Below are 25,054 nucleotides of genomic sequence, written 5' to 3' on the forward strand. Positions count from 1 at the left end.
CATGGGTGTTAACTCAAGGTCCTCCTGTTCCTCCCTGTTAAAACAGGGAGGACAAACAGCCTGTGTTGCTTATGGAGTAGTTAGGCAATAACTAAGGCCTAGGAAGAGCAATTTTTGCAATTGCAACATCAAAGAAAAGATGATCGCTAGGCCTGGCACCAGGTGGATTATATATTGATAAACTACCCCAAACCAAAGGAGGACAGAGATATTTTTCAGTAGTCACAGAGGTATTTCCAGGATAGATAATAGTTTTGCATGAAGGTGCTTCTGTTAAGGTAGTGATCACCTGATACAGGACTCAGTAGATAAGTGATGCTGGCCATGGCCCTGTGATCATGGGAGATGCCATGCAGCTGGCATCTAAGAGCATACAGACACGGTGGTTGGTGTGTGCAGTACCATCCCCAGGCGTCTGGAGAAGGAGAAAGAATGAACTGGGCTTTAAAATAAACCCGTTGAAAGGCTGCAGGCAGAACAGCTTCCTCTGACATTGACAGGCATCTGATCCAGGTCTCAAATTAAAATTAGGTTGTTTCCCCTCTCCTCTTCCAAGTCCATTACTTTTGGACACTGGATGTCTTTAAGGATGGAGCTTAACTGTTGTCTCTATGAGGCCCAACACCAAGACGATTAAGTTACCTGCAGAAAACTGCTATGAGAAGATACGGCAGTATTCAAACTGGAGAGCCATTACTTAAAGTCAGGCCAAAGGCAGATGCCTGTAGGCCCCCAGAAGGCAGGTCAAGGGCATATGGGGGCTCATTAAAGTGCCTACAGGTGGGTAAGAAACCAAAGGGAGAAGGGCTGCTTCTTACAATCATCAGTGCTGCTGGGTCAACAGTATGTCAGCTAAAAGTGCAACTACTAGCCTCTACATAGCATCAGGTCCTAGAGCAGATACCAGTATGATGTAAGGAAAGCTTAGCGCTGATAAAAGTCCATACAGTGGAGGGACTGCACTATTCCCTACAGTGCAATTTGGAGAAAACATATCTCAGTGTAGCAGGAGAGGAGAAGATTGCACAGAAAGTGCTTAGGAGCAAAACGCAGCTGAAATGGCTCTTCCCCCATCAGGAGGGGAGGTGCTTCACTTTTATGGGTTACACCACAGCCAGCCCCGTGTTCAGCATGCCTACACAGATATGTTTCATGGTTCAGCACCACAAAACCCACATCAGCACAAGAAACCCCATGTTACTTGTGCTCAGGGGTCTGTGTATGACATATACAACTCCTAGCATGGAGCAGTATACCACAGACATGATCTTTATTTTTTTGGGTAGATGACTGACTAAGCACGGTATCAAGACAATCAGAGCCAAGATATAAGCAGGGCCTATGAATACCACAGGAAACCTTTCAGCGTCACAAGATGCCTGTGTCCTATCTGGCCACTGCCATTTATTGTTGGTGACAATTTTGGCTATGGGATGTTGCCAGCTGATGTTACCAGTCAGGCTGTATTCCCACTGCAAAGCATTATCACCCCCTGTGTTTATGACATTAAACCCAGCAGTGTTGCAGGTGCAGTACATGTACAAAGTCACAGCTGCCGAGAACAGAGGAAAATAGCAATGGTTGTACACGTGGTGTCAGCTTTTATGTAGTTGTGTGGCATTTAGGAAGTTATTTTCCCCTTCTTTAGTGCAAACATACTGTGTTTATCTGTACAGGAGATGAAGGGACTTGTAAAGGCAAAGCATGATATAACTAGATACCATTTCACTCCTCTAAATTTTAACAATGCCTTGGGAGTTAATGGGGAAGGAAAATTACATGTTAATGGAAAACACTGAGATTTCAAGAGCATCCATGGGATTCTGGAAAGAGAGCATCGATAGCAGCAACAGAGGTATAATGGAGAAATCAAGAGGCTGGCTTGGAAACACAAACATTTGCAGTTCACCATTGGTCCCGCAGCTTTAGAAGATGGTCCCCACAGACTGATGCAGCACTGCACTGATTTATTCAGCCTATAGTTAATTGCAGTTATATTGTTTGTATTAATTGCTGATTGCTATTGTAAAACATGGAAATTGTCTCATCAGTTGCATTCGTGCTGAGGGTAGAAATGAGGCTGGGCACAGAGATTAAGTTGCTTCAGGATCAGATAAGAAAGTAGGCTCTCATCCCTTTAGCCTTTGATTTTAATGTTTGTTTACAATTTAAACCAGATCTCAACAGACCAATAGAAACCTGCATCTACCGGATTGTAGCTAACTGCTGTGAGGCCTGTCAAAGAAGGGAAATATGGTCAAAGGATCAGAATTTAGACTTTATGGTGTGGGCATTACAGACCACTATAACACCAAAGCAGGAAAGGAACTGTAAACTGTAAAAGGAACTAATGCAATAGCATTAGCGCTGACGTTACATACTTTTAGCCTTCCTTTCACCTACCCTGCAACAGTCATTTACAAAGTTCATCAGTCATTAGAGAAACTAGAACAACAGAGCATAGCACAAGTATCTTGAGCCCTTGCAGCTTCCAACCCTCGATTTTTAATAGCATTAGCTAGGGGAATCACAAGATATTTTTATTTTTCGTATATTCCTGTCCCTCACATGCGTTTCTGGTGTGCAGGCACCGTAAAAGGGCAGAAGCCCCGCGACCCACCGTTGGGGTGCACCACCACAGACGGGCCCCTTCGAGCCCCCTACAGGCCCCCGGGCCCGGCGGCGGGAGCGGCAGCAGGGGCAGAGCGCACAGCGACCGCGCCCGCCCGCGAGCTCTATTGGCCCTCGCCGCCACCCGTAGTGGGCGTGGTGCGCACGCCGTGCGCGGCGGGGACGCGGAAGCGGCGAGCTCTAGGGGTGGCGGTGCTGGTAGGTGCGGGGCGCAGCGCTGTCTCTGGCTCCTTCCGGGCCCTCCCGGCGAGGGAGGGAGGGAGGGAGGGAGCGAGCGTGCGTGCGTGCGTGCGCGCGCGCCGGGCCGGCCGGTGCCGCTTCCGCTTCGCGCTGCCCTTGGCGGAGGCTGCGAGTCGGCCGCGTCGCCGCGGCGCGGTGGAGAGCCAAAGTGGGGCCGGTGGGGACGGGACTGCCCGAGGGGGCCCACGCGTGAGGGGCGCTTCCTCTCCCCCGTGTCGGGTCAGGCCCGGCGGCTGAGCCGCCTCCCCTGCGCCGGGGCTGGACCCAAGCCCTGCTGCTGCGGTTCCTGGGACGGGGCTCGGGACAGCGGCGAGCGAAGGTACCGGGAGGCGGAGCGGGCTTGCGGAGGTGTCTGGGACAGCCCGGAAGAAAACCTGTGTTTTCCGCGGCGGCCATTGCCGGGGCAGATCGGGTTTTGCTCGTTTCCATGCGCGGGCAGGCCTGAGGCCCCGCCGTCCCGGGTGTGCGGTGGTGCCTTATGGGCTTGGCACCGCAGCTGGCGATTGCATTTGCCACAGCTCTGAAACTTCCTGTAGTGCGCGCGTTTAAGCAGTCTGACAATTTAGCTGTGGTTTGTCATAGGCTCTAGTGTGCCTCATTCATCATATGCATTACAGCCACTTCTCCAGATGCCCTAAGTCCAAATTCTCCGCTACTTAGTTACAAATCCTTTTGAGTTCTGGTCTGAGGATGTTTTTTTTCATTATAAAGGTCATGATATGGGGATGGTGTGAAGTTATCAAACAAAATAATGCTTCACAGAGACATTTGTTTTACTATGAATTTTGTTTTATGTGAACCTTATTTTATTTTATGTGAACCTTTCAGGGTAGGGTTTTTTTGTGCACTGTGCAAGCACAGTTAGGGAAAACAATTCTTTGGCTTATGGTGCGGCATCTAAACACTGTTACAAAGCACAGGAGAATAACTTGATCCTTTTATTGCAGAGAGACGGCAAGAAGATTCCCTGCTGGCTTGCTGCACACTCAAAGGAAGGCACAACTGAAGGTAAGAAGTTCTTGGGAGCTCAGGCTTCTCTCTGCACCTGTGAACATCTTTATTGTGATTATCATCATCTTTGACTGTCTGTATCTTCTTTGGTTGTACATGGATTGACTATTTCTTATGTATGTTGACTCCTTTTTTAAGAATGACTGGTGTTACCATCAGCTGAACAGCATGTTGCTTCACTGTTTTTCTTGCTAGCAAGTGTAAATGACAACAGGAGGGCCTGTTCATGTGTTTCCACTACCACTTGCCTGAGCTCCTCTGAGAGCCTTCTTATCAGACTCTGATCTGGTATCCTTTGCAGTAATGAAGCCAGTCTGTTGTGGTATTGTCTACAGTTGGCCAGCTGATTGTTGGCACTCAGTCTTAGACAAAAAATTATTTCATGATCCTCTTTGGGTCAATGAATTGGAGAAGAGGCATGGCTGCTTCTTTGTAGTCCTAAGATACGCAGAATAGTAACAACAGACAGTAGCAATCTTTTAATTTTGTTGAATTTGCCCATTGACTAAATGTTGTAAAGGCAAAGAATATCTGAGATTAGGAAATACTGAGTGGCTTTTAGAAAGTGACCTGATTTGATGTATATGAACTTGATCCGAGAAATTGCTGGTTACTTTCTTCAGGGCCTGGTGACTGAAGTTAAGCTCAGGTCCACAGTGAGAGAGTGTCTGCCTGAAGCCTTGGGCTCTAGCTAAACTTGCAGTCTAAACAGTAAATAACAAGAGGGAAGACAGAAGTGCAAAAGCAGCAACTTGTGCAGTCATGTTGTGAGCAGAGGCAGAGATGAGAACAGGACCCAGGTCTCCTGTCCTTATTTCCTCTCTCATAAGAGGATCTGAATGGGCTCATTTTGCCTTGGGCTTTTTGAGGAGAACCTCTTTCTGTGTGTGCCAGTAATGTCAGGAACAGGATTTGTATATGAAACACTGTCTTACTTTCTTGGAGGGGGGATGTGTGCCTCTGCAAAACAAGGTTTTCTTTAGAGCTTTATCCTGGGTGCAGGATCTCAGGATCAAAAGCTGTGCCTCAGCCACTTCTGCTTTCAGGCAACTGAGGCACTTACTCATGCTCTCCCTGGCATGCAGCTCATATATAAAAGCTTGCCTCTGCTTGCCCTCCATCTCTGCAGGCACACTTCCTGTCATGGTGAACGAGAGGCATAATGGCAACCTGCTTGTGCACCTGGGACCCAAACTGCAGGCCTACCCAGCGGAGCTGCTCCGGCAGCGGCGAGGTCACGATGGCCAGCCTGAGTACCTGGTCCAGTGGAGCATCGTCAGCTGGGAAGAGAGAGCAGCAGGGGGTAGCAGTGCTTCCTCTGCAGAGACCAAGCTGGAGAACATCTTGATGTGGATGTCTGCAGAAGAGGTCTGTGCCAGCTGCCCGGCACTGCTGGGTAAGAGGAAGCTGGAAGGGCAGTGTGTGAAAGAGGAGAAGGCAGCCATCCCGTTTGCTGCAGAAGTTCTGCTGGATGATGCCTCGCTGCTGGAGATGAAGGCTGATGTCAGGAGCCTGGTGCAGCGAGCTGGTCGGCAGATGGCCGAGGCTGGGACCCCCGAGTCCTCCATCCTCAACACCATCCATGTGCTGAGTGCGTACGCCAGCATTGGCTCACTGGCGGGTGCCTTCAAGGAGACAGGAGCCCTCAACTTGCTGCTGAAGATGCTGTGCCATGAGGAGAAGCAAATTCGCCACAGTGCTGGCAAGATGCTGAAGGCCCTGGCTTCGCATGATGCAGGTGGGGGCTGCTACTGCTCAGAGCCACTGAGGAGGTGCTGCTGGGCAGCTGAGGGGTGCCAGTCTTTTTGTAGGTGTGGGGTGCCTGGGAAGCAGTGTGTCTCGGGGCTTGTTGGCAAAAGGGGGAGAATCAGACTGGAGCTTCCAAGCAGCTCCTTGGTCTTAGTTGTCCGGGGTGCTCTAAGACTTGGGAGCTCTTTCCCCTGGCAGGTTCCTGAGCTGGGATGCTGATTAACTCTTAGGAGGACTTATGCCAAGGGGCTTCACAGAGTGTTGGGGTGTCTCTGCTGCGTGCTGGAAAGGCTCTGGCCTGTTCTTGGCAGGGAGCCATTCCTCATGCCCTGGTGGGAAGAGTCCCGGTCTTCACCGAGTCCTCTCGTCTAAGAGGAGCTGCCATGGCTCGGCAGTGCCTGCTGGGGCTTGGGTGCACCTGGAAGGTTGCTGGTGGTGGTGTGTCGTACAAGAGATCTGTCTTTCCCTATCCTGGTGCCTAAGTTCATGCAGCTCTCCAGTGGGGCAGATGGGGGGCTGATTCAGATTGGAACTTAACTTTTGTCTTCCCTGGAGCCCTGTTCTGGAGTCAGTTATTTGGGGTTGCTGCTCTGTGGGAATCCTGCAGCTTTAGGGGTGGAAAAAACACACAGTGTTGTTTGGAGGAGCAAAATGTTGCCAATCCAGATTAAAGGACGGAATACAGTTCTAGGTTACACTAAGCAGCAAAGCTGTTCCTTGCCTGCAAGTCTGTCTCGTGCAGGGAGGGTGGGGTGAGGGTTATCTTTAAGGGGCCTGAAGGGTTTCTGTTGTTGTTGGCAGGGAGCCGGGCCTATGTCCTGCTGTCCCTGAGCCAGCAGGATGGCATTGAGCAGCATGTAGACTTCGACAGTCGCTACACCTTGCTGGAGCTGTTTGCTGAGATGATGTCCTCTGAAGAGCACTGCATGTCCTTTGAGGGGATTCACCTTCCCCAGGTAGTGTGAGGTCCTGCCAGCTCTGGGCCTATGGCTTAGGAGTCAAAAGGGGTGGGAGTGGTGGGCCAGAGCTGGTGTCCTTGTTTGGTATGGGAGGGTAGTCGGCAGTGGGTGGCTGAGCAGGGCTGGTTATTGGGAGAGCTGGCATAGGATCTGGGCGCAGCTCGAGGCTGGGGGATGGTGGAACGGCTCATGGAGAGCCTTGTCCCTGAGCACAGAGATGAGGGTGGGCTGAGAGGTCTCTGCTGCTGCCTGCTGGTCCAGAGCTGTCACGGGAGCCTGACTGTGGATGCGCTGGTGGCTTGGAGGGAGCTGGGGGCTGGAGGTGTCCTGCAGGCTAGAGTCTGACAGCTGTGCTTGTTGCAGATCCCTGGGAAGCTGCTGTTCGTCCTGGTGAAGCGCTACCTGTGCGTCACTTCTGTCATGGACAAGCTTAGCAGTGGCGTGGAGCAGGGAGGGGAGCAGCAGGACTGTGCTGTGCCCAGCCTGCTCACTGAGGAGAGGAGCCGTGTGAAGCAGGAGTTTGAGTTCAGCATGGCTATGGCAAACCTCATCTTGGAGCTGGTGCACGTGATGGGCTGGGACCACAGCCACAAGTCAGAGCTGCTGGCCCAACAGGAGCTGCGACCCTGCATCACCCACTCCATCTTCCAGCCCAAGACCCCAGCCTGCACTGCTGCCCAAATGCCTGTGCTCACTTCAAATCATGGTCCCCGCAAAAAGCAGGGTTGTGCCTTCCTGACCCCGTCAGACTTTGCAGACCACAGTGGCTATGTGGAGTACTTACGGGCAAACCTGGTGTGTGGCATGAGGGTGCGCTTGCTGGAGGACTTTGGTGATGTGAGAGCTCAGGAGGAAGGCAAGTTTCTTCAGGGCACTAATAGCGCGCACACAGTGCAGGTAGGTCACTAGTGGAAGTAGTCTGGCTGGGATGGCAGTGGGGAGTGACGGGGTGACTGATGATTTCCTAATGATGTCTTCCTGTGCAGGAAGTTGGACAATAGGCATATCCTAATTAGGACATTGCCTATGTCTGTTGTAGCAAAGAAGTCGCCTTTCAGAGCTGGAAGTGTGGGTCCTGAGGAAAGCTAGTCTGGTTTAGTATGGGCTGTCCTGCTAAGATTTCTTAGCCTCTGAAACAGGTGGCTATATCTTGCCTCCCAGGAACAGTCCCTAGCCCTGGGTTGATCTTGGGGGTGGTATGAGAACAGGGTAGCTGGCACAAATGGAGCTTGAAGGTCTTAAGCCTTGGTATGTACTTACGGCATACTGTTGATCTCATTGGGTTGGACACAGCCTACATATCTGTTTCTTTTCATCGGCGAGTATATGCTAGGATCTGTTTCCTTTTAAAAATGACCTTTTGGGTGAGTAGGCCTCAAATGAGAGTTTGTGTTCAAAAGAGCTGTTACAGCTGTGTATTTGCAGTTGAGTTGCTGAATCTATGCCAGAGATCAGGGAAAAGACCTCAATATCTGAGGAGGGGGAGAAATCATAGAATAGTTTGAGTTGGAATGGACCATTAAAGGTCATCTAGTCCAACCCACTCTGCAGTGAGCAGGGACATCTTTAACTAGATCAGGTTGCTCAGAGCCCTGTCCAACCTGACCTTGAATGTTTCCAGGGATGGGGCATCTACCACCTCTCTGGGCAACCTGTGCCAGAACTTCACCACCCTCATTGTAAAGAATTTCTTCCTTATGTCCAATCTAAATCTACCCTGTTTCAATTTAAAACCATTACCCCATATCGTATCATAACCGGCTCTACTAAAAAGTCTGTCCACAACTTTTTTATAAGCCCCCTTTAAGTATTGAAAAGCTGCAATAACGTCTCCCCACAACCTTTTCTTCTTCAGGCTGAACACACCCCAACTCTCTCAGCCTGTCCTCGTAGGAGAGGTGCTCCAGCCATCGGATCATTTTCGTGGCTACCCTCTGGACCTGCTCCACAAGGTCCATGTCTTTCCTGTGCTGAGGGCCCCAGAGCTGGATGCAGTACTCCAGGCGGGGTCTCACCAGAGCAGAGTAGAGGGCCAGAATGACCTCCCTTGACCTGCTGGCCATGCTGCTTTTGATGTGGCCCAGCATATGGTTGGCCTTCTGGGCTACAAGTGCACATTGCTATCTCATGTCCAGCTTTTTGTCCACCAGTACCCCCAAGTCCTTCTCTGCAGGGCTGCTCTCAATCTCATCATCCCTCAGCCTGTATTGATATTGGGGGTTGCCCTGACCCAGGAGCAGGACCTTGCACTTAGCCTTGTTGAAGCTTGTGAGGTTCACATGGGCATACTTCTTGATCTTGTCCAGGTCCCTCTGGACAGCATTCTGTCCCTCATGCATGTCAACTGCACCGCTCAGCTTGGTGTCATCTGCAAACTTGCTGAGGATGCACTTAATCCCACTATGTCATTGATGAAGATATTTAACAGTACTGGTCCCAGTACAGACCCCTGAGGGACACCATCCATCACTGATCTCCATCTGGACACTGAGTCATTGATCACTGCTCTCTGGATGCAACCATCTAGCCAGTTCCTTGTCCTCCAATTAGTCCACCCATCAAATCCATATCTCTCCAATTTAAAGAGAAGGATGTTGTGGGGGACCATGTCAAAGGCCTTACAGGAGTCCAGATAGATGACATCAGTAGATCTTCCACTGTCCATTGTTGTAGTCACTCTATCATAGTAGGCCACTAGGCTGGTCAGACAGGACTTGCCCTTGGTGAAGCCATGCTGGCTGCCTTGAATCACCTCCCTGTCCTCTGTGTGCCTTAGCATAGCTTCTAGGAGGACTGTTCCATGATCTTCCCGGCACAGAAGTGAGGCTGAGAGGTTGGGAGTTCCCAAGGTTCTCCTTTCTACCCCTTTTAAAAATGGGTGCAGTATTTCCCTTTTTCCAGTCACTGGGGACTTCACTTGACTGCTGTGCCTTTGGTGAGTGACTTAGTGACTACATCAGCCAATTCCCTCAGGACTTTGTGATGCATCTTGCCAGGTCCCATAGACTTACATAGGTTCAGGTTCCTCAGGTGGTCATGACCCAGGTCTTACTGTGGGAGGGACTTTGCTTTCCCAGTCCCTGCCTTGAGGTCCATCCACTTGAGAGTTGTGGGAAGAGATATTGCCAGTGAAGACCGAGGCAAAAAAGTTGAGTACCTCAGCCTTCTCCTTTTCTGTTGTTACCAGTTCGCCAGTCTTGTTCATTGGATCGGGCGGGGGGTATGCTTTCTTTAATCTTCCTTATGTGGCTGACATACCTACAGAAGCCGTTCTTATTTATCCGTGTACCTTGACAATTTCAGCTCCAGCTGTGCCTTGGCCTTCCTGACCCCATCCCTATACTCTTCCCAGGATACCTGTCCCTGCTTCCACTGCCTGTACATTCTGTTTCCTTCTTGCCCTTGAGTTTGACCAGCAGGTCGTGACTCACACATGCTGGTCTTTTTGCCTTCCTTTCCTGATTTCTTACACCTGGGGACTGAAGAGTTCTTGTTCCTTATGGAAAGCATCCTTAAAGGTCTGCCGGCTCTGTTCTGCTCCCTTGTCCCTGAGTGCAGTTTCCCAGGGAGTCCCATTGACTAACTGCTTGAACAGCTGGAATTTTGCTTTCCTAAAATTCTGGGTTCTGACTTTACTCTTTGCCTTCCCATACCCCTGAGGACTGTGAACTCCACCAGTGCATGATCTCTGCAGCCCACACTGTCTCCAGTCTTAATGTCTGTGATTAGCTCACTAGTGTTGGTGACTGAAAGGTCCAGTAACGCATCTCCTCGGGTAGTGGTGTGTATTACTTGGCCTAAGAAGTTATCCTCAATGCACTCCAGCAGTCTCTGGGGCTGCCTGCAGCTCGCCGTGCTGCTTTTCCAGCACAGTTTTCCAGCAGGGTTTAAGTTCCCCAGCAGGATAAGAGCCTGCGAGTGCAATCCCTCCTGTAGCTGGAGTAAGAAGACTTTGTCAATAGGGTTCCCCTTGATTGGGCAGCCTATAGTAAACACCAACCACAGGGTTCCCTTTGTTGGCTTGATCTCTATGGCCTCTCGAGCTCTGGAGCAGCAGGGCTTGGATTCAGGCCTGGGGGTGGGAGAGCATTTGACTGCTGTTCCAGCCTTTTTGTGGGCACAGGAAGGTGTTTGCTCCTGCTTAGACCTTTTTCTTGAAACTTTCTTCTCAGGCCTGAAGACTGGGCATGTTTAGTGAGAGCTGAGATTTTGTTTTGACTATGGAGTGGGGAGCTGGTGTGCTTTGTGCGTCACTCTAATCTATATATTGTTATTTTTGCAGGCTAGCTGCTGATATTGCACTTTGGTCATACTTTTGAGCTTCCCAAACACTGCAGCTAAAGGCATGATATCTCTTCTCTTAAAAATCAAGCTTTAGCTGGCTGTCATCCACAGATAGAGGGTTGTTTCTGCTTATTTCCTCTGCTCAGTCCAGCATTGTGTTGGCTGCCAACAGGGCTAAAATCCAGTTCATGAAAGCTTTATTAAATTGAGATAGTAACCAGTAAAAGGAGAAAACTGTAAATACTACACACATGTTAGTGTGTGCAGTTGTGGGTTTGGTTTGGTTTTGTTTTCTCTCCCCCATGTAATTTGCAAAAGTGTATACTTCGGTTTTGCAGATGATAAATGAGGAGTCTGAGGCAATTTCAGTTGGTCATAGCTGTATTTCAGGTGCCACTTCAGCCTGTGCTCAAAGGCTTCTCCACTTCAAGCTGATTTCTGTGGTTATAGATGGCCTGTGAATAGACTTAAGTGCTATGCTAGTGCAAAGCTCTGTGTGGCTGATATTCAAAAATCAATAGCTGAAAAGCCTCACTCTGGTATCTGCATGACTCCCTAATGCTCTTTCCAGATCTCTCCTGCTGTAACTTGAAGTTCATTACCAACCTTTCCAGAGAGGAGGTAGAGAATGTGACATTACCCTCTGTATTTTTGAAGACCATCTCCTTTAAATCTACTTTCAGCTTTTGTTAAGCACAAGATTCTCTAGCCTTCTTAGACTACAGCCCATTTTATTTTGCGTAATGCTTTTGTTTTCTTTTACAGGCAAATAGAAAGTAGCCAGTTAAGAACACTGAACACCGACTTCTTTTCTCCTATTGTCTCTCTTTGCTTTCTTGTGCACAGGGAGATTGTGTGAATGTTCTTTCGGTTTTTTTTCCTTAACCAGTTGTAGACTGCTTCTTCCTTCTGATACTCTTCTTCAGTGAGAACTGGTTTGAGGATGAATTTTTCCAGTCGCCTTTCAGTAACTAACTTATTCTAGTCCAGGCTTCTTAAATACATTCTAGTTTTGGAGCACTTCTTGCAGGTGTAATTTAAGCCAGCATCTTAAAATTCTCTGAAATGTGCATGTGCAAGAAGGATGCTTCCAGCCTTATCTGCTTGTTTGGTGGTAGCTATTACTGGTATGTGCTTGTACTGGGAGAGCATAACTCCCAATGGGACAGCACATGCATTCCAAATACAGCTTGTCCATCTTATTTGCACTTTCTTCTAGTCCCATTCTTTCCCTTTCATACTCCTAAATTCTTGGGTTCTGTTGAGCAGATTTCTTGCCCGCTGTTCCTCTACTTAATTTTCTTCTCTGGTTTAGTAATTTACTGTTTGAATCCCTGTGCTTTACTGAAGTTGACAATTGAAATAAATCTTTTTTTAATATAGAAAATCAGTTACTTCAGCAAGGAAAGCTAATGCATCGGTCTGTCAGAATTGAAACTCAAAGCAGGTTTACTTGTTAATTAAAATTTGTTTATCTTGAACAGCTTTAGTTGTTCCTTCCACAAAAATATGCTTTAAAGGTTTGCATACTACTGAAGTCAAAGTAGTGAAGCTGTAGTGATGATTTATTTAATAGTTCGTTTTGCCTCAAATTAGAAGCACTGGCTTTAGTGTTCGTCAGTCACACGGAAACACCACTGAATAACCAAATCCTCCCCACTTTCCAACTATGCTTCTGGCAGATTACTTGGCACGTCTTTCATCTCTGTCCTCCAAACTGAATTTTGCTTCTCTCTCAGTTGTGGCAGCTTCAGGGTTTCTATCCCTCTACCTGTTACTTGTTTGCTTTCCTTTCTTTTGTGTTTACTCAATATTCAAGTAAAATACTCTTCTAGTTTTAACCATGGATGTGTGATTTTTTTCATTGCAGGCCCCCTCAATTGAATAACTGCTTTGCATCTTATTTTTAAGCGGTTGATAAACCTTTTGTTTTTTATAACCCAGTCCGTAAAGATAAACTGCAAAGGAAGTATGTTTCCTGCTGATTCTTTCTTTGTCCTTATGCTCCTTGATTTCTAAGATCTGTGTTTTTCTAAAATTCTGTTTTGTATTTCTTGTAGTTGCTTTTAATGTAACTGGACACTTGGAAAGAGCACTAAGATCCTTTCTCATTTTTCTCCTGTTGCCTGTGATATAACTTCCAGAAGGGTGTTTGTGTTTTGGTGTTTTTTTTTTTTTTTTAAATGCACTGTTGAGAAGTAGTGTACTGTTAACTTTCATTCCTTTTGACCACTTGGCCCCTTGGGTTCCTTCTTCTGTGTATTTAATTAGGTTTAATTTCTATTTAATTAGGTTGAATGAACTTGCAATTGCTCCATCCAGGCTTATTTTAAATAAGTCTTCTGTAAGGCTCGCACTGCTGGCAAAACCAGATCTGAATGGCAATAAATATTCAGTGACGAAGTTTGTTGCCTGTTATATTTGGAAGTACCTAATTGCTGCTGTTATTAGTATTCCTTGCTCTTCAGTCTGTCTAGGAAGTTGGGAATGTACATGCAGTGTTTGCAAGTGCTATTTTTCACCCTGCTCTTTATGTTCACATCTGTGTATGTGTCTGTAGCAGTTCCCCAGAGTTATATCAGAAACTTGTGAGTCAAACCATTCAATGACGTTTTTTTCCCACAGGGAGATACCAGGAATCTGACATCTCAAAATCTTCTTTGTAATGACGTCACTTGATCATCGTTGCTTTTCTGGGCCTTTGCCGTCAGTCTCTCTTTGATTATTTTTTTTTTTTTTTTTATCTCTGTTCCTCTCTTGTATCTTGTGTATCGCACTTGCTTTATATTGACACTTTATCTGCTGGTGACTGAGTTCAAGTTACAAGAACTGCTTCTCCCTGGTCTTTGTTAAAATTTTGATCCTTTCCTTTTTGATTAGTTCTGCTTTTGCAGCTCATCCTGCCTGAGGCTTGCTGTCAGCCTTCTGTGTGCAAAATGCAAATTCATGTGCATTTTCGACTGGGGCCAGTCCATCATGAATCTGTCTCTTACCTCCTCTCATCTGTCCTTTGCTGCTCTGTTTTCTGTTGCTTTCCTTGCTGCTCCAAAGAAAGTTTCACTGGCGTGTCTGGTCCTTCAGTCATATCTTTCCATGACTCCTTTGAGATGATATTTGGTACGTAACTAGTTTAGGTCAGGGATTCAGTGAAGACTAATTGGTGATGTCTATAGAGTTTAGCTCAGTTTCCTTCCATATAGTGCTTTCTTGTAGTCTCGCAGCAAGTTCTCTTTAGTTCTCCAGCACAATGGAATCCTAGTAGAATTGGTGTAACTCCAAAAGCAGTCAATGAATCGGGCAACCCATGTATTTTCAGCTTTTTTTTTTTTTTTTTTAAAAAGTTATTGACATGTTGTACGTGCTGTTGCTGGGTCCTCCTTCTTAGAAGGTTAATTGTAAAACTATGGTATGGGAAGCCATGAAAAATATCCTGTTGATTTTGAGATGCAGCTTGGACAAAGCACAGGAAACAGTTGCCGCCTTTGAGACATTCTTGTCAAGAGCCCAAAACCAGTCTGAGAGTGTTGGTGAATTACCAATGTGTAAAAGCGTAACCAACAGAAGGTAAAGTAAGAATAAGAAAAAAAGTTTTCTTTACGTAAGCATTCACCAAGTGGTTTGTGCCTCAAGACCCTTTATATACAGTTCATCTGCCTCAAGGCAGTGTTGGTTAAGTTCTTCCTTTGTATGATTTTCCCAAGGCACATGCTGCTGGGCACTTCTGCAGTGGGCATGCTTAACTAGATGCACTCCTGTCACTGCTGCTGTGCTAGATGAGATCTGTAGCGGTTGCAGGCAAAGTTGTTGTTTCTTATAATAAAGATCCAGGTGTAATCAGGGGAACAAGTTAATAAAGATGGTATGCTTAAAAATTAGACAACGTGTGTGTTGAAATCTATATGCATTAGGTATTTTTCCACTTGAACGGTGCTTGCTATCTCCATGTGTTTGGGAAATGGGAGGACAAATGTAGCATAAGCATTGAATGAGTGAGCAAATCTGATCATCTAGATCTGTTTCCCCCACAGATTTTATGGCAGTCAGCAGGTCGGACTTACTGGATGCCTTGGCACGTGTTGGAGATTATTGGCTTTGGAGACCAGTGGGAAGATCCTGTTGCTCAGGAAAAAGAATACAGTCGGATAGAGAGCTTTAATCTAGGCCCAGGTGAGATTATGTGCTTCATGTGTGTGGCTGTATCATCTCTTTCTGATTCTGCTCTGGTGTATTTCTGAGTGGTGAACTTTATATGGTGAAGCTCGTAGCAACTAGCAGGTTGGATTTAGAAAGCACTGTGAGATTTTAGTTTGGACAACCATGTAGAGCTGGCTAAGTAATTACATGGCTTGTGGCTGCATGGAGTATTTTTGAATCCTAGACTTCTCTCATGGTATAATAAAAATCATTATAAAAAACCATAAAATTTGATTTAAACTGCAACTGTCCAAAATGTGAATTAACTGAAGAAACTGCCAAAATATGAACATAGAATCTCCCTGAGGTGAAGCTGCTTTAGGCACCCTCAGATCCCCTTATATAAATGATGTGGATTTTTAAAAGCGTTAACATGCAAACAATTTGTTTAACTTTGTACTACTCAGTTTTGGGCAAGGTAAGCATTAAATGCACTGTTTTTGTAAGACATCTGCAGAATCTCCTAGAATCCTTTGACATTGCCCTTGTCCTTGGGAGAAGATAAAAGGGAAAATCCAGACTTCAGATACCCCTTTCTTGTTCAACGTCTGACATGACTCTGGCCAGGGAAACCTGTTAAAGTAACTCTTCTATCATGCTGGTGATCTTGTAGGACATCTTTTGGGTAGAGCGATTTGGATTTAACTGCTGCAAGAGACAGAATATACATGAGATCAGCAGCTAATTATCCACTTTAAGAATATTTTTATTGCCAGTTGAAAAGATGGCTTCTTTAATGGCTTCTACCTTTTGTATCTAAAGACTTAACTGCACATCAGTTTGCAGTGGCTAAGTTAAAACAAACTGTTAGACTTTTGCTTTTTTTTTTCTCTGTCTCTCTGATTTTGGTAGAAACATGGGCTCTATTTCACTTCTGTGTACAACTCTTTCCAGTCATCATACTCCATGTAGAAATTGAATTGAAAAGGTAGATGCTTACTGCTTTGGATCTTGACAGTTGGATAAATTAGCTCATGTTGACTGACTGTTCAGCTGGTAATCAGCCATGTATGTAGTTGCTCTTAGCACACTTGAGCTTCTTGAGTGAGTTTGGCAGTTGTCTGTTGAGTCTTGAGGTAGTGAATGTCTTCCACCTTGCATTTCGAGAGACAGCTGCGAGTTGTTGCTTAGTAGATATCAGCAAGTGTTGATTCAGCTCTTATTTCTAAATTACCTAGGGAATATCTAACCTACATAATGGATTTTATCTCCCTCTCTCATTTTGGATGCATTAGCTAAAAGGACCACAATAACTCTGCAGTTCGTTTTGCTTTTGCCTATAAGTATTTTGCCCTGTTAGACAGCAGGAGGCATTTGGAAAAGAGGGAAGCTCACAGCAGAATTAACTCCTAATCCATTGACTTCTCTAGCATCATGGCCCAGCTCTGTTTCTCCTTCTACAGCTGCATGCTGGCACTGCAGATTCTGCTGGTGCTGGTGTCCCAGCGCGTTGCCCTGGCTGGTCCAGGCAAGGTGGGAACAGGTTGGAGAGCAGTGAGCTAGAGGTGCCCATTTTGAGCGTGTGATTTTTCTGTTCTACGGCCCAAAGAGGTTCAAGTGAAGGTGGTAATCCCCATCTCTACAGCTTCTGGGGTCTCCTCCCAGCATGTTCCCCTTCTCTTGCTGCCCTCCTGTCACCTCCCTTTCCCATAGCAGGCTGTGGGACAGTGGGGATCTCTCCTGCCCAGATGGTCCGCAGGAGCTGTTTCTCTGGAGAACGTGGGGTGTGCAGCAGAGGATGGGGGAATTGTCAGAGCTGACAGTGCCCTTCCTTGCTCTGCTCTCCTGCAGTTGCGCAGCCGTTTTTGTGCAAGCCTTCTGGGGGCCTGTACTCCCTGCCTTACCTGGGGGAGCAGCCGACTAAGGCTGCAGAGACCCTGAGCCGTGCCGAGTGGTGGGAGCTGCTCTTCTTTGTGAAGAAGCTGGAAGCACAGGAGCAGAAAGAGATCACCTGTCTCATCCAGCAGGAGCAGGGAGAGCAGGTATGGGCCAGAGCCCGCAGTGGGGAAATGGGAGGGAGGGAGCAAGGGAGAAATTTTAGGGAAAGGGCCAGGCCCAGAGGAGGAGACGGCAAGCTTGAGCTGTGCAAGGACAGCCTGAATGGGGCAGAAATAGGACTGAAATGGGAGGGTGAGCGGGGATGGTGAAAGCGTGGGGAGCTGGGCACAGCAAAGGGGTGAGGGGAGGTGAGAGGAAATGCAGTCTCCTGTGACCCTGGAAGAGTGACTGTGTCCAGCGAGGTTTGGGTAGGCAAGGCAAGGCAAGGCCACGGGGTGATTGTGCCGGTTGTGGCTGGGTGGTGAGTGCAGGTGGTAGGGCTGGGCTGGTGGTAGCTGGGCTGGGGGACAGCCAGGGGAGGGTGGCACTGGGGAATGGCCCTGGGGACCTCCAGCGGTGCAGCTTTTCTGTCCATTCTGGCACTGGCTGTCACAAGGGGCATGGGGTCTGTGGCGAGTCTGTGAGGGTTAATATGACTTTGTCTGGGCAGCTGTCGGAGGTGGGTGAAGAAGCCCTGATCCAGCTGTCGGTACCTTTGGAGGTGGCCCAGAAGGTGCTGCAGGTCCTGGAGAAGCGGTGCCAGGGCAGTGCTCAGCGTGACCTGCGCAGCTCCCACGTCTACACTAAATACTTCCTCAGTAGGGGGGCTGAGCAGGATGGCGGGGGGAGCACGACAGTGTCCTCGGAGGGTGCTGGCTGCAGGAGCACTGGCCCTGAAGCCATGACAGCCAAGGCAGCAAAGGAAGACCTTTCCACAGCCAGAGTGCTGCCCCAAGCCCCCGCTGTGGCAGCCAAGTCAGATTCCCAGCTGTTCAGCGAGCTCTTTGAGAGGGAAGGGCTGTTCTTCCCAGAGGTGGCAGAGGAGCAGATCAAAGGTAATTGCCCGCTATGCGCTGGGGCACACAGAGGGTGCTGGAGGTGGCTCTGTTGCCTCAGTGGAGAAAGGCTCTAGGCAGGGTACAAGAAGCGGGGCACCTGGCGTTTGCTTGGGGAGGGGGGTGCTGTGGGTGCTGGGTGTGTGGGCGCCTGGCACTGCGGGAGTTGCTGTGGTTGTTCCTGCTGCCCTGACAGCTGTGTCCCTGCCTTCCTGCCACCAGTGCTGGGCAGCTCCGAGGGGCTGAGTGAGAGGGACTCCCTGGCCAAGATTGCAGCCGTGGTGGACGTGATCCAGAGCAGCAGCTCAGAGGTGGGGCTGCGCTTAGCTGGGCTCAAGCACATCATGAAGATCCTGGAGGAGGAGCCTGAGCCTGAGCAGCAAGTCAGCAGAGCCCTAGGCAGGCTGGTTACCAGGAGTGTTGGGTAAGCTATGGGGTGCCGTGTAATCCTCCTGCTGGCTGGGGAGGGCCGTATTGGCAGGGTGGGGATGGTGCTGGAGGTGGGAGTGCAGGAGGTGGCAGTGGAAGTGTGAAGGCTGTTATGTTCCCGTGTGCTTGGCAAGAAGAGAGGTGGATCTTGTGTCCCTTTGTGCCAGGCAGTGTCGTTCCTGGGGCTGACCCAGCTGTAGTGGAGCCATGTGGGCAGGGAGAAGGTGGCTGGCAGGGTCCGGGGTGCCAGTGTGCAGTGGCTGTGCCAGGAGGCTCCTCCTGAGGAGTCCTTTCCCGTGCAGGGAGAAGCTGGTGAAGGTGGCAGTGGAGCTGCTGAGCACGGAGGTGGCAGAGAAGGCCCTGGTGGTGGTGACGCTGCGGCTGCTGGCCATGCTCATGGCGAAGTACGACTGGCGCATGCTGTTTGCCACGGAGGGGGGTGTGCGGGCTGTGCTGGCCTGCATGCAGCAGCACGCTGCCTCCGCCCTGGTGCAGCAGGCTGGCCTGGCGGTGAGTGTGTCAGAGGGGATGCTGTAGGTGGGTGGGCAGGGTGCAGGCTTGCCCAGGTGTGGCAGAGATGGGAGCTGCCCTTGTGACTGCTGTTGATCTTGCAGGCCCTGAAGGTGCTGGTGGGAGCTGTGGCTGATGAGCCAGGAGATGGCAGTGGGAAGCCCTTGCCCCTGAACCACGCTGACGCGCAGATGATGCGGGAGATCTTTGCCAGCATTGGCTCTGCCTCCAGCGAGGGCTTGGCCAGCCTGCTGAGCGCCATCCCTGCTGCCATGAGCACTCTGCAGAGGGTCCCAGGGTAGGGGCAGAGTGAGGACAGTGGCTGGGGGTGGGGGGACCCTCTGTATGATGGGGCTGGGCAAGGCAGGCAGGTGGCTTGTGGGCGCAGGGGAGGCTCTGTGCTTGGGGGAGGAAGGTGCCCGCATTGCTCTGTCCCTGCAGGGGTTCCTCAGGCGTGCAGAACGGCTTGCTGGTGGTGAACATGCTGATCGACAGCCACCGGGGTCTGGCAGAGCAGCTGGCAAGCTGTGATCTCCCCACGGTACTGCAGAGCTGCTGGTCGGATGGGCAGAGCACCGGCTGCCCTTATGCGACGCTGGCGCTCAGTGTGATCAACCGCATGGCAGAGCACCAGCTACCTCCGGGCCCGGAGACAGCAGGTAGTGTGCTGCCTGCACCCACCGCCATGCCATGGCCCCACGGCTGCAGTGGTCAGGGCTGCCTTGCCTGCCAGGGCAGAGCACCCTGCCGGTGCCTCCCAAGCGAGTGCTTGGGCTGGGCCCATGTGTCCTTGTCATGGCAGGCAGAGAGTCCCCGCTGGACCTGAGGGACGTGCGGATGCTTCTGGGCAGCGTAGGGGACGGCATCTTGTCCAAGGAAGTGGTGGTGGCCCTGGAGCGGCAGCTCTGTGGTGAGGGCCCTGTCCCCTCTGGAGAGGTGGCCCAGCTGCTGCAGGACCACAGGTGCTTCAGGCTGCTGCTGCGCAGCTTCCAGCTGCTGGGGGCAGAGAAGGCCATGAGCCTGAGCTTCCTCAGGTAGGTCTAGGGGGATTTGGTGGGGGCCTGGGGCCTCCACAGCAGGTGTGCGAGTGCTGGTATGGCGCCTGTTTGTGGGTCCTGGTGGGGCTGTTGCTCTTTGGCAGGGGCAGGTGCACCCCAGGGCATATGTGGGTGCTGATTGGGGTGTCCTGGGGTGCAGGGCCATGTGGGGGCAGAGCAGCACGTGCCTGGGTGCTGGTGGGGTGCCCAAGGTGCCTGGGGAGCCTTGGTTTCCAGTCCCTGTGGGGTGCGAGCCCTCCTGGTGGGGCAGGGCAGCAGGGCTGCCTCTGGCACTGCTGTCTGTGTGCCCTGGCCTGAGTGGGCTCCCTCCATTGCTCAGGATCCTGAACAAGTTCTTGGACAGTTACCAGGAGGATGTGCTGCCCTGGCACGAATGTGTGGAGCCCTGTTTGTCCTCCCTGAACACCCACAGCAGCGACCAGGAGGTGAGGTGGCCCCGGGACTCCGAGCAGGCAGGGGCAGCTTTGCTGGCTGTGCCATGCATTGGCAGGGCTTGGTGTTGGTGAAGTGGGGTCCCCTCCTGCAGCAGCCCAGCTTTGTGCCCATCATGCTGGGAGAGGAGGGGAGTGGCTGTCCCAGCTGTGGCCACATCCCAGTGGCTGGTGTGCCCAGTGAGTGCCCAGGCAGGCTCTCATGGGCACTGCTGTGGTGTCAGGGTGGAGGGGATGGAGCGTTGCAGCACCCTGCTGCTGGGGCCTGGCGGGTTCCCAGCACCGGCCCCGCTGCTCATGGGTGCCTGCTCAGCAGGTGGTGCGGGAGATTGTTGGCTTTCTGCACCGCCTGGCCACCACCAGCAAGGACTGTGCGGTGGTGATGTGCCGTGTGGGCACCCACGAGGCTCTGTCCAAAGCCCTGGAGAAGCACACCACGGCTCCGTCGCTGGCGTCAGCCCTGCTCGACCTGGTGATTGACTGTGAGAAGTATGCCAGCCTCTACAAGAAGCTGACAACGAGCATCTTGGCTGGCTGCATCCAGGTGGGCCTGGGGAGGCCTGGCTGCACTGGGACTCTGGGTCTTGGGGTCCTCTGGCTGTGCCCAGCACCGAGGGGCAGCCTTCTGTTCTCTGCCTGCCGCAGCCCTGCGGGAGGTGAGGGGAGGAGGACGCGGGGCCGCTGGTAAGAGCCTCGCCCCATCCCGTAGCTGGTCCTGGGTCTGATTGAGGAGCACCGCCGGAGCCACCAGCCCATCAGCATCCCCTTCTTTGACGTCTTTCTGCACAACCTGTGCCGAGGTGAGCGCGGGGAGCGGGAACTGGAGCCCTGTGCCTGGAATGTGCTGGCCTGGTGGCTGGAGGCTCCATGTGCTCTGCCCGCAGGCTCCAGCGTGGAGGTGAAGGAGGACAAGTGTTGGGAGAAGGTACAGGTCTCCTCCAACCCCCACCGAGCCAGCAAGCTCACGGATGGGAACCCCAAGACCTACTGGGAGTCGAATGGCAGCACCGGCTCCCACTTCATCACTGTCCACATGCAGTGTGGTGTAGTGATCAGGTGGGGCTGGGCCGGGGTGCTTTGGGGCCAGGAGGGCCAGCGGTTGTGTGGGGAGGAGAGGGCTTTGGGGGATCCGTGTGAGCCCTGCCCAAGTGGTTCCCGTCCTGGGGGTTGCTGGATGTGGCCAGCAGTGCATGGGGCTGGCAGGGGCCAGGGCAGGGAGATGGGGACTGCTGGGCAGCACCATGTCTGCTGCGCTGCAGGGAGATGAGCATGCTGGTGGCCAGTGAGGACTCCAGCTACATGCCGGCCCGTGTCGTGGTGCTGGGGGGAGACAGCCCTGCCACCATCAGAACGGAGCTCAATGCGGTGAGTCTGTCATGGGCTGCTCAGGCCATGGGGCCCCATGGGAGTGGTGGGCTGGTCCTTGGTGTGCCCTGTGAAGGTCTCACGCTGGTGCTGGGGCCGTGGGAGGTGCCCTGCAGGGAGGTGAGGATGGCAGGAGCTGTGCTGCAGGAGCCTCCTCCTGGCCGTAGGCAGCGGGTGCTGGAGACTTGGGCACGGGCAGCCCCGCAGCCCAGTCTGCATCAGGCTGTTGTGCTGGGGCTGTGAGCCAGAAGTGGGGCCCTGGTGAGGGTGCCCCGGGGCTGCCTAGGGGCTGCTGGGGGTGACAGAGGCTGTGGCTTTAATGGGGGGTGGCCAGGGGAGCATGCAGGGTGGCTGGTGCTCGCTGCCTGGCATGCTGAGGGCTCGCTGTCTGCCTGCAGGTGACCGTCCTGCCCTCAGACAGCAGAGTGATCTTGCTGGAGAACATGACCCGCTTCTGGCCCGTCATCCAGATCCGTGTGAAGCGGTGCCAGCAGGTAAGGGAGGAGGGGGCCGGGCCAGGGAGCTGTCGGTGTGGGGCATCAGGGCTGTGCCTGAGGAGCTGAGGGTCATGCTCTCCCGTAGGGCGGCATTGACACACGTGTGCGTGGCATTGAGGTGCTGGGTCCCAAGCCCACTTTCTGGCCCGTCTTCAAGGAGCAGCTGTGCCGGCGGACGTTCCTCTCCTGCACTGCTCGGGCTCATGCCTGGTGCCAGGAGATCTGCCGGGACCGGGGGCGACTACTGGATCTCTTTGGCAGGTGAATTGTCTCCTAGCTGTCTCCCACTGTCCCAGGGCCTGGGGGAGGGTGCTGGCAGCCCGTGTGGGGATTGCAGGGTCAGGAGCAGAGCGTCTGGGTGTCCCACCTGGACAGGGAGGGGCCCTCATTCCCCCCTGGCCACCAGAGGCCAGGGCCACCTTGGGGTCCCCCGGATTTAAGCTGGGCATGTGGGCATGGCTAAGCCACCAGAGAGGTGCCCCGCAAGGGCCGGCATGTCCTGACCTGGCAAGGGTTGGACAGGTGCAGGCAGAACCTCAGTTTGGCAGGGGCCACGAGGGCCCCAAGGCCCAGTGCAGGCAGGGCCTGCGTGCAGCGAGGAGCCATGGCTGCTGGGGGTGAGTGGGGCTGCTGAGCTGTCATGCCTGGCAAGGGGCAAGGCAGGGAGCGACTGCGCATTCTGCTGTCCTGGGGGAGTCCCCCCAGGTGCCGGCAGACGCCCGGCACCACTGTGTGCTGCCCAGTCGCTGTTGCAGGCTGAACCAGGCGCTGCGGCATGAGCAGGACTTCGCCGACCACTTCCTTCCTGACGATGAGGCGGCGCGGGCCTTGGGCAGGACGTGCTGGGAGGCCCTGGTGAACCCGTTGGTGCAGAGCATCACCAGCCCAGGTACCATATGCTCTCCGAGCCCTGTCTGCGCCATGCCCCAGGCTAAGGTGCCCTGCTCTAAGTCTGGCTGGCCTTGCAGACCCCCACGGCGTCAGCCCTCTGGCTTGGCTGCTGGGCGAGTACCTGGAGAGTGTGGAGCCACTGCAGCGCACCATAAGCCACCGTGCTATCTTTGGTTCCCGTGTGCGGCGCCTGACCCAGCTCCTAGTGCACGTGGATCCCAATGGCCCAGAGCCAGAGGAGGCAAGAGCAGCTGGTGAGCGAGGGGCTGCCGCCCCGTGGGGCTGGGAGGTCGGTGGTCCAGAGAGCCAGGCTGTGGCTGTGGGGATCTGCTGGGGAGCTCTGGGAGGGTCCTGTGGCACAGAGGGCTCCTGTGGTGGGGAAGGCTCGTGGCTGTGCCTCCCCAGCATCTCCTTTGCCCTGCACCCCCAGGGAGAGGGGAAGGCTGCTGGTGGTCAGTGTGTGGAGCCTGCCCACGGAGTCACACTGAGCCTGGGGTTGTCCCTTGGCAGGTGGGAAGGAGGGGAAGAACAAGGAGGTGCCGGCCAGGGCTGCGAAGGAGGTGGTGAAGTCGAGTGGCCTGTGGGGCATCTCACAGTGCTGGCGTGGCGTGGTGCAGCAGCAGGTAGGGCTTGGAGGGCCGACCATGGGGGCTGGAGAGGATGCATGGGACCCCACCACCGGGTGGGTGTAGGGGGGAGGCCTGGGAGCGTGGAGAGGGGGTGGAGCTGTACCTGGCCTTTGCAGGGCTTGGAGGGGCGTGGGGACAGCCCTGCCAAGCTTGCCACCCTGGCAGGGCTCAGGTGTCAGCTCAGGCTGGGAGACAGGTATGGTGTTGGGCTACTTACCTCCCACTGGGCTGCTACTGTACTTCTGTCCTGCCCCCGCAGCCCCTGCCCAGCCCACCTTGCTGCAAGCTCTCGATAGGCCATGGCAGCACTGGGGTCTGCAGTCAGCCCCTGGCCAGGCCCTGGGCAGTCGGTGTTGGCAGAGTGAGGCTGGGGCTGTGGAGCTTCCACACGCCACGGGCGCGTCCCACTGCAGGGCTCACCCCTCTCATGGCGCGCCCTGCAGGTGCAGCGGTTCCTGGAGGCAGCAGGGCAGGCGCCGGACCTTGTGGAGCGATACTGCGGGCTGTACCAGCGCCTGCGTGGTGCCACGGAGGAGCTCTTTGGGCAGCAGGCTGCCTTTGTGCTGGCCCTGGGCCAGGGCTTCGCAGGTGCTTTGCTGCAGCTCTCCTTCCTCACCGCCCTGCACGTGAGTAGAGGGAACGTGGCACTAGCACTGGGGCCTTACCGTCCCCAGGTGCAGACTGGGGAGGCTGCCCTGACCCATGACCTTGGGGCGAGCTCCGGGTGGGTGGTGTCCTGGCCCCTCAATGGAGCCCTGCCCTGCGGTGGCGCTGGACAGTGCCCAACTGCGGGTGTGTGGCGCTTGTCACAGTGCGGCCCCTGCCCTGGCGTGCTCCTGTCTCAGGCTGGTGCCTGGGCACCCTTGGTCCCTGCCTGCGAGCCGCAGGGTTTCTCAGCTGCTTCCCCCAGGGCCATTCCCCCAGCCCAGCCCTGTGGCCACGCGGTGATTCCCCCGTCCGCAGCCAGCCCTGTCCCTCTGCAGGTGAGCGAGCAGTTTGCCCGCTACCTTGATGGGCAGATCCAGGAGCTCCACGGGGCTGTGGGCGGCGCAGGGCCGCTGCAGCGGCTGCAGCAGATCCTGGAGCCCTTCATCGTCTTCAGTGGCCTGGAGCTCGCCCACACCTTTGAGCACTTCTACCGGTGAGGGGTGCCACGTCTCCACGGGACCAGAGGGCCTGGTGTGGCAGGGGAGGCACAGGTGGCGCTGAGGCTGCGGCTGAGCCTGGCGTGGTGTGGCAGTGGTGCTTCTGCTTTGCTTTTCCCGGCTCTGGTGTGTGGAGGGAAAGGCTGTGAGGGCCCCTG

General features: G+C 52.8%; 1 protein-coding gene across 5 annotated transcripts in view; it reads left to right on the plus strand.

Moving 5' to 3' along the window:
* Nucleotides 1-2,776: 2,776 nt before the first annotated feature.
* LOC104052233 (cullin-9) overlaps nucleotides 2,777-25,054 on the plus strand; it is a 35,932-nt gene continuing 13,654 nt past the window's right edge. For 2 of the 5 annotated variants that reach the window (XM_064446582.1, XM_064446584.1), the window contains exons 1-25: nucleotides 2,938-3,190; nucleotides 3,819-3,879; nucleotides 5,012-5,620; nucleotides 6,433-6,587; nucleotides 6,954-7,487; nucleotides 14,903-15,041; nucleotides 16,860-17,050; nucleotides 17,557-17,941; nucleotides 18,164-18,365; nucleotides 18,673-18,880; nucleotides 18,985-19,178; nucleotides 19,322-19,539; nucleotides 19,683-19,914; nucleotides 20,258-20,363; nucleotides 20,686-20,913; nucleotides 21,079-21,169; nucleotides 21,254-21,425; nucleotides 21,629-21,734; nucleotides 22,133-22,228; nucleotides 22,317-22,492; nucleotides 22,987-23,120; nucleotides 23,200-23,376; nucleotides 23,633-23,745; nucleotides 24,195-24,377; nucleotides 24,735-24,892. In XM_064446582.1, coding sequence (XP_064302652.1) covers nucleotides 5,026-5,620; nucleotides 6,433-6,587; nucleotides 6,954-7,487; nucleotides 14,903-15,041; nucleotides 16,860-17,050; nucleotides 17,557-17,941; nucleotides 18,164-18,365; nucleotides 18,673-18,880; nucleotides 18,985-19,178; nucleotides 19,322-19,539; nucleotides 19,683-19,914; nucleotides 20,258-20,363; nucleotides 20,686-20,913; nucleotides 21,079-21,169; nucleotides 21,254-21,425; nucleotides 21,629-21,734; nucleotides 22,133-22,228; nucleotides 22,317-22,492; nucleotides 22,987-23,120; nucleotides 23,200-23,376; nucleotides 23,633-23,745; nucleotides 24,195-24,377; nucleotides 24,735-24,892 — 4,793 coding nt within the window. In that variant the 5' untranslated portion in view covers nucleotides 2,938-3,190; nucleotides 3,819-3,879; nucleotides 5,012-5,025. Of the gene's footprint in view, nucleotides 2,830-2,936; nucleotides 3,191-3,818; nucleotides 3,880-5,011; nucleotides 5,621-6,432; nucleotides 6,588-6,953; nucleotides 7,488-14,902; nucleotides 15,042-16,859; nucleotides 17,051-17,556; nucleotides 17,942-18,163; nucleotides 18,366-18,672; nucleotides 18,881-18,984; nucleotides 19,179-19,321; nucleotides 19,540-19,682; nucleotides 19,915-20,257; nucleotides 20,364-20,682; nucleotides 20,914-21,078; nucleotides 21,170-21,253; nucleotides 21,426-21,628; nucleotides 21,735-22,132; nucleotides 22,229-22,316; nucleotides 22,493-22,986; nucleotides 23,121-23,199; nucleotides 23,377-23,632; nucleotides 23,746-24,194; nucleotides 24,378-24,734; nucleotides 24,893-25,054 lie in introns of those variants that run through there. The other 3 variants (XM_064446581.1, XM_064446579.1, XM_064446583.1) reach the window with 3 other exon arrangements.

Source organism: Phalacrocorax carbo, chromosome 3 (genome assembly GCF_963921805.1).
Source record: "Phalacrocorax carbo chromosome 3, bPhaCar2.1, whole genome shotgun sequence".
In the NCBI taxonomy this organism is placed as follows: Eukaryota; Metazoa; Chordata; class Aves; order Suliformes; family Phalacrocoracidae; genus Phalacrocorax; species Phalacrocorax carbo.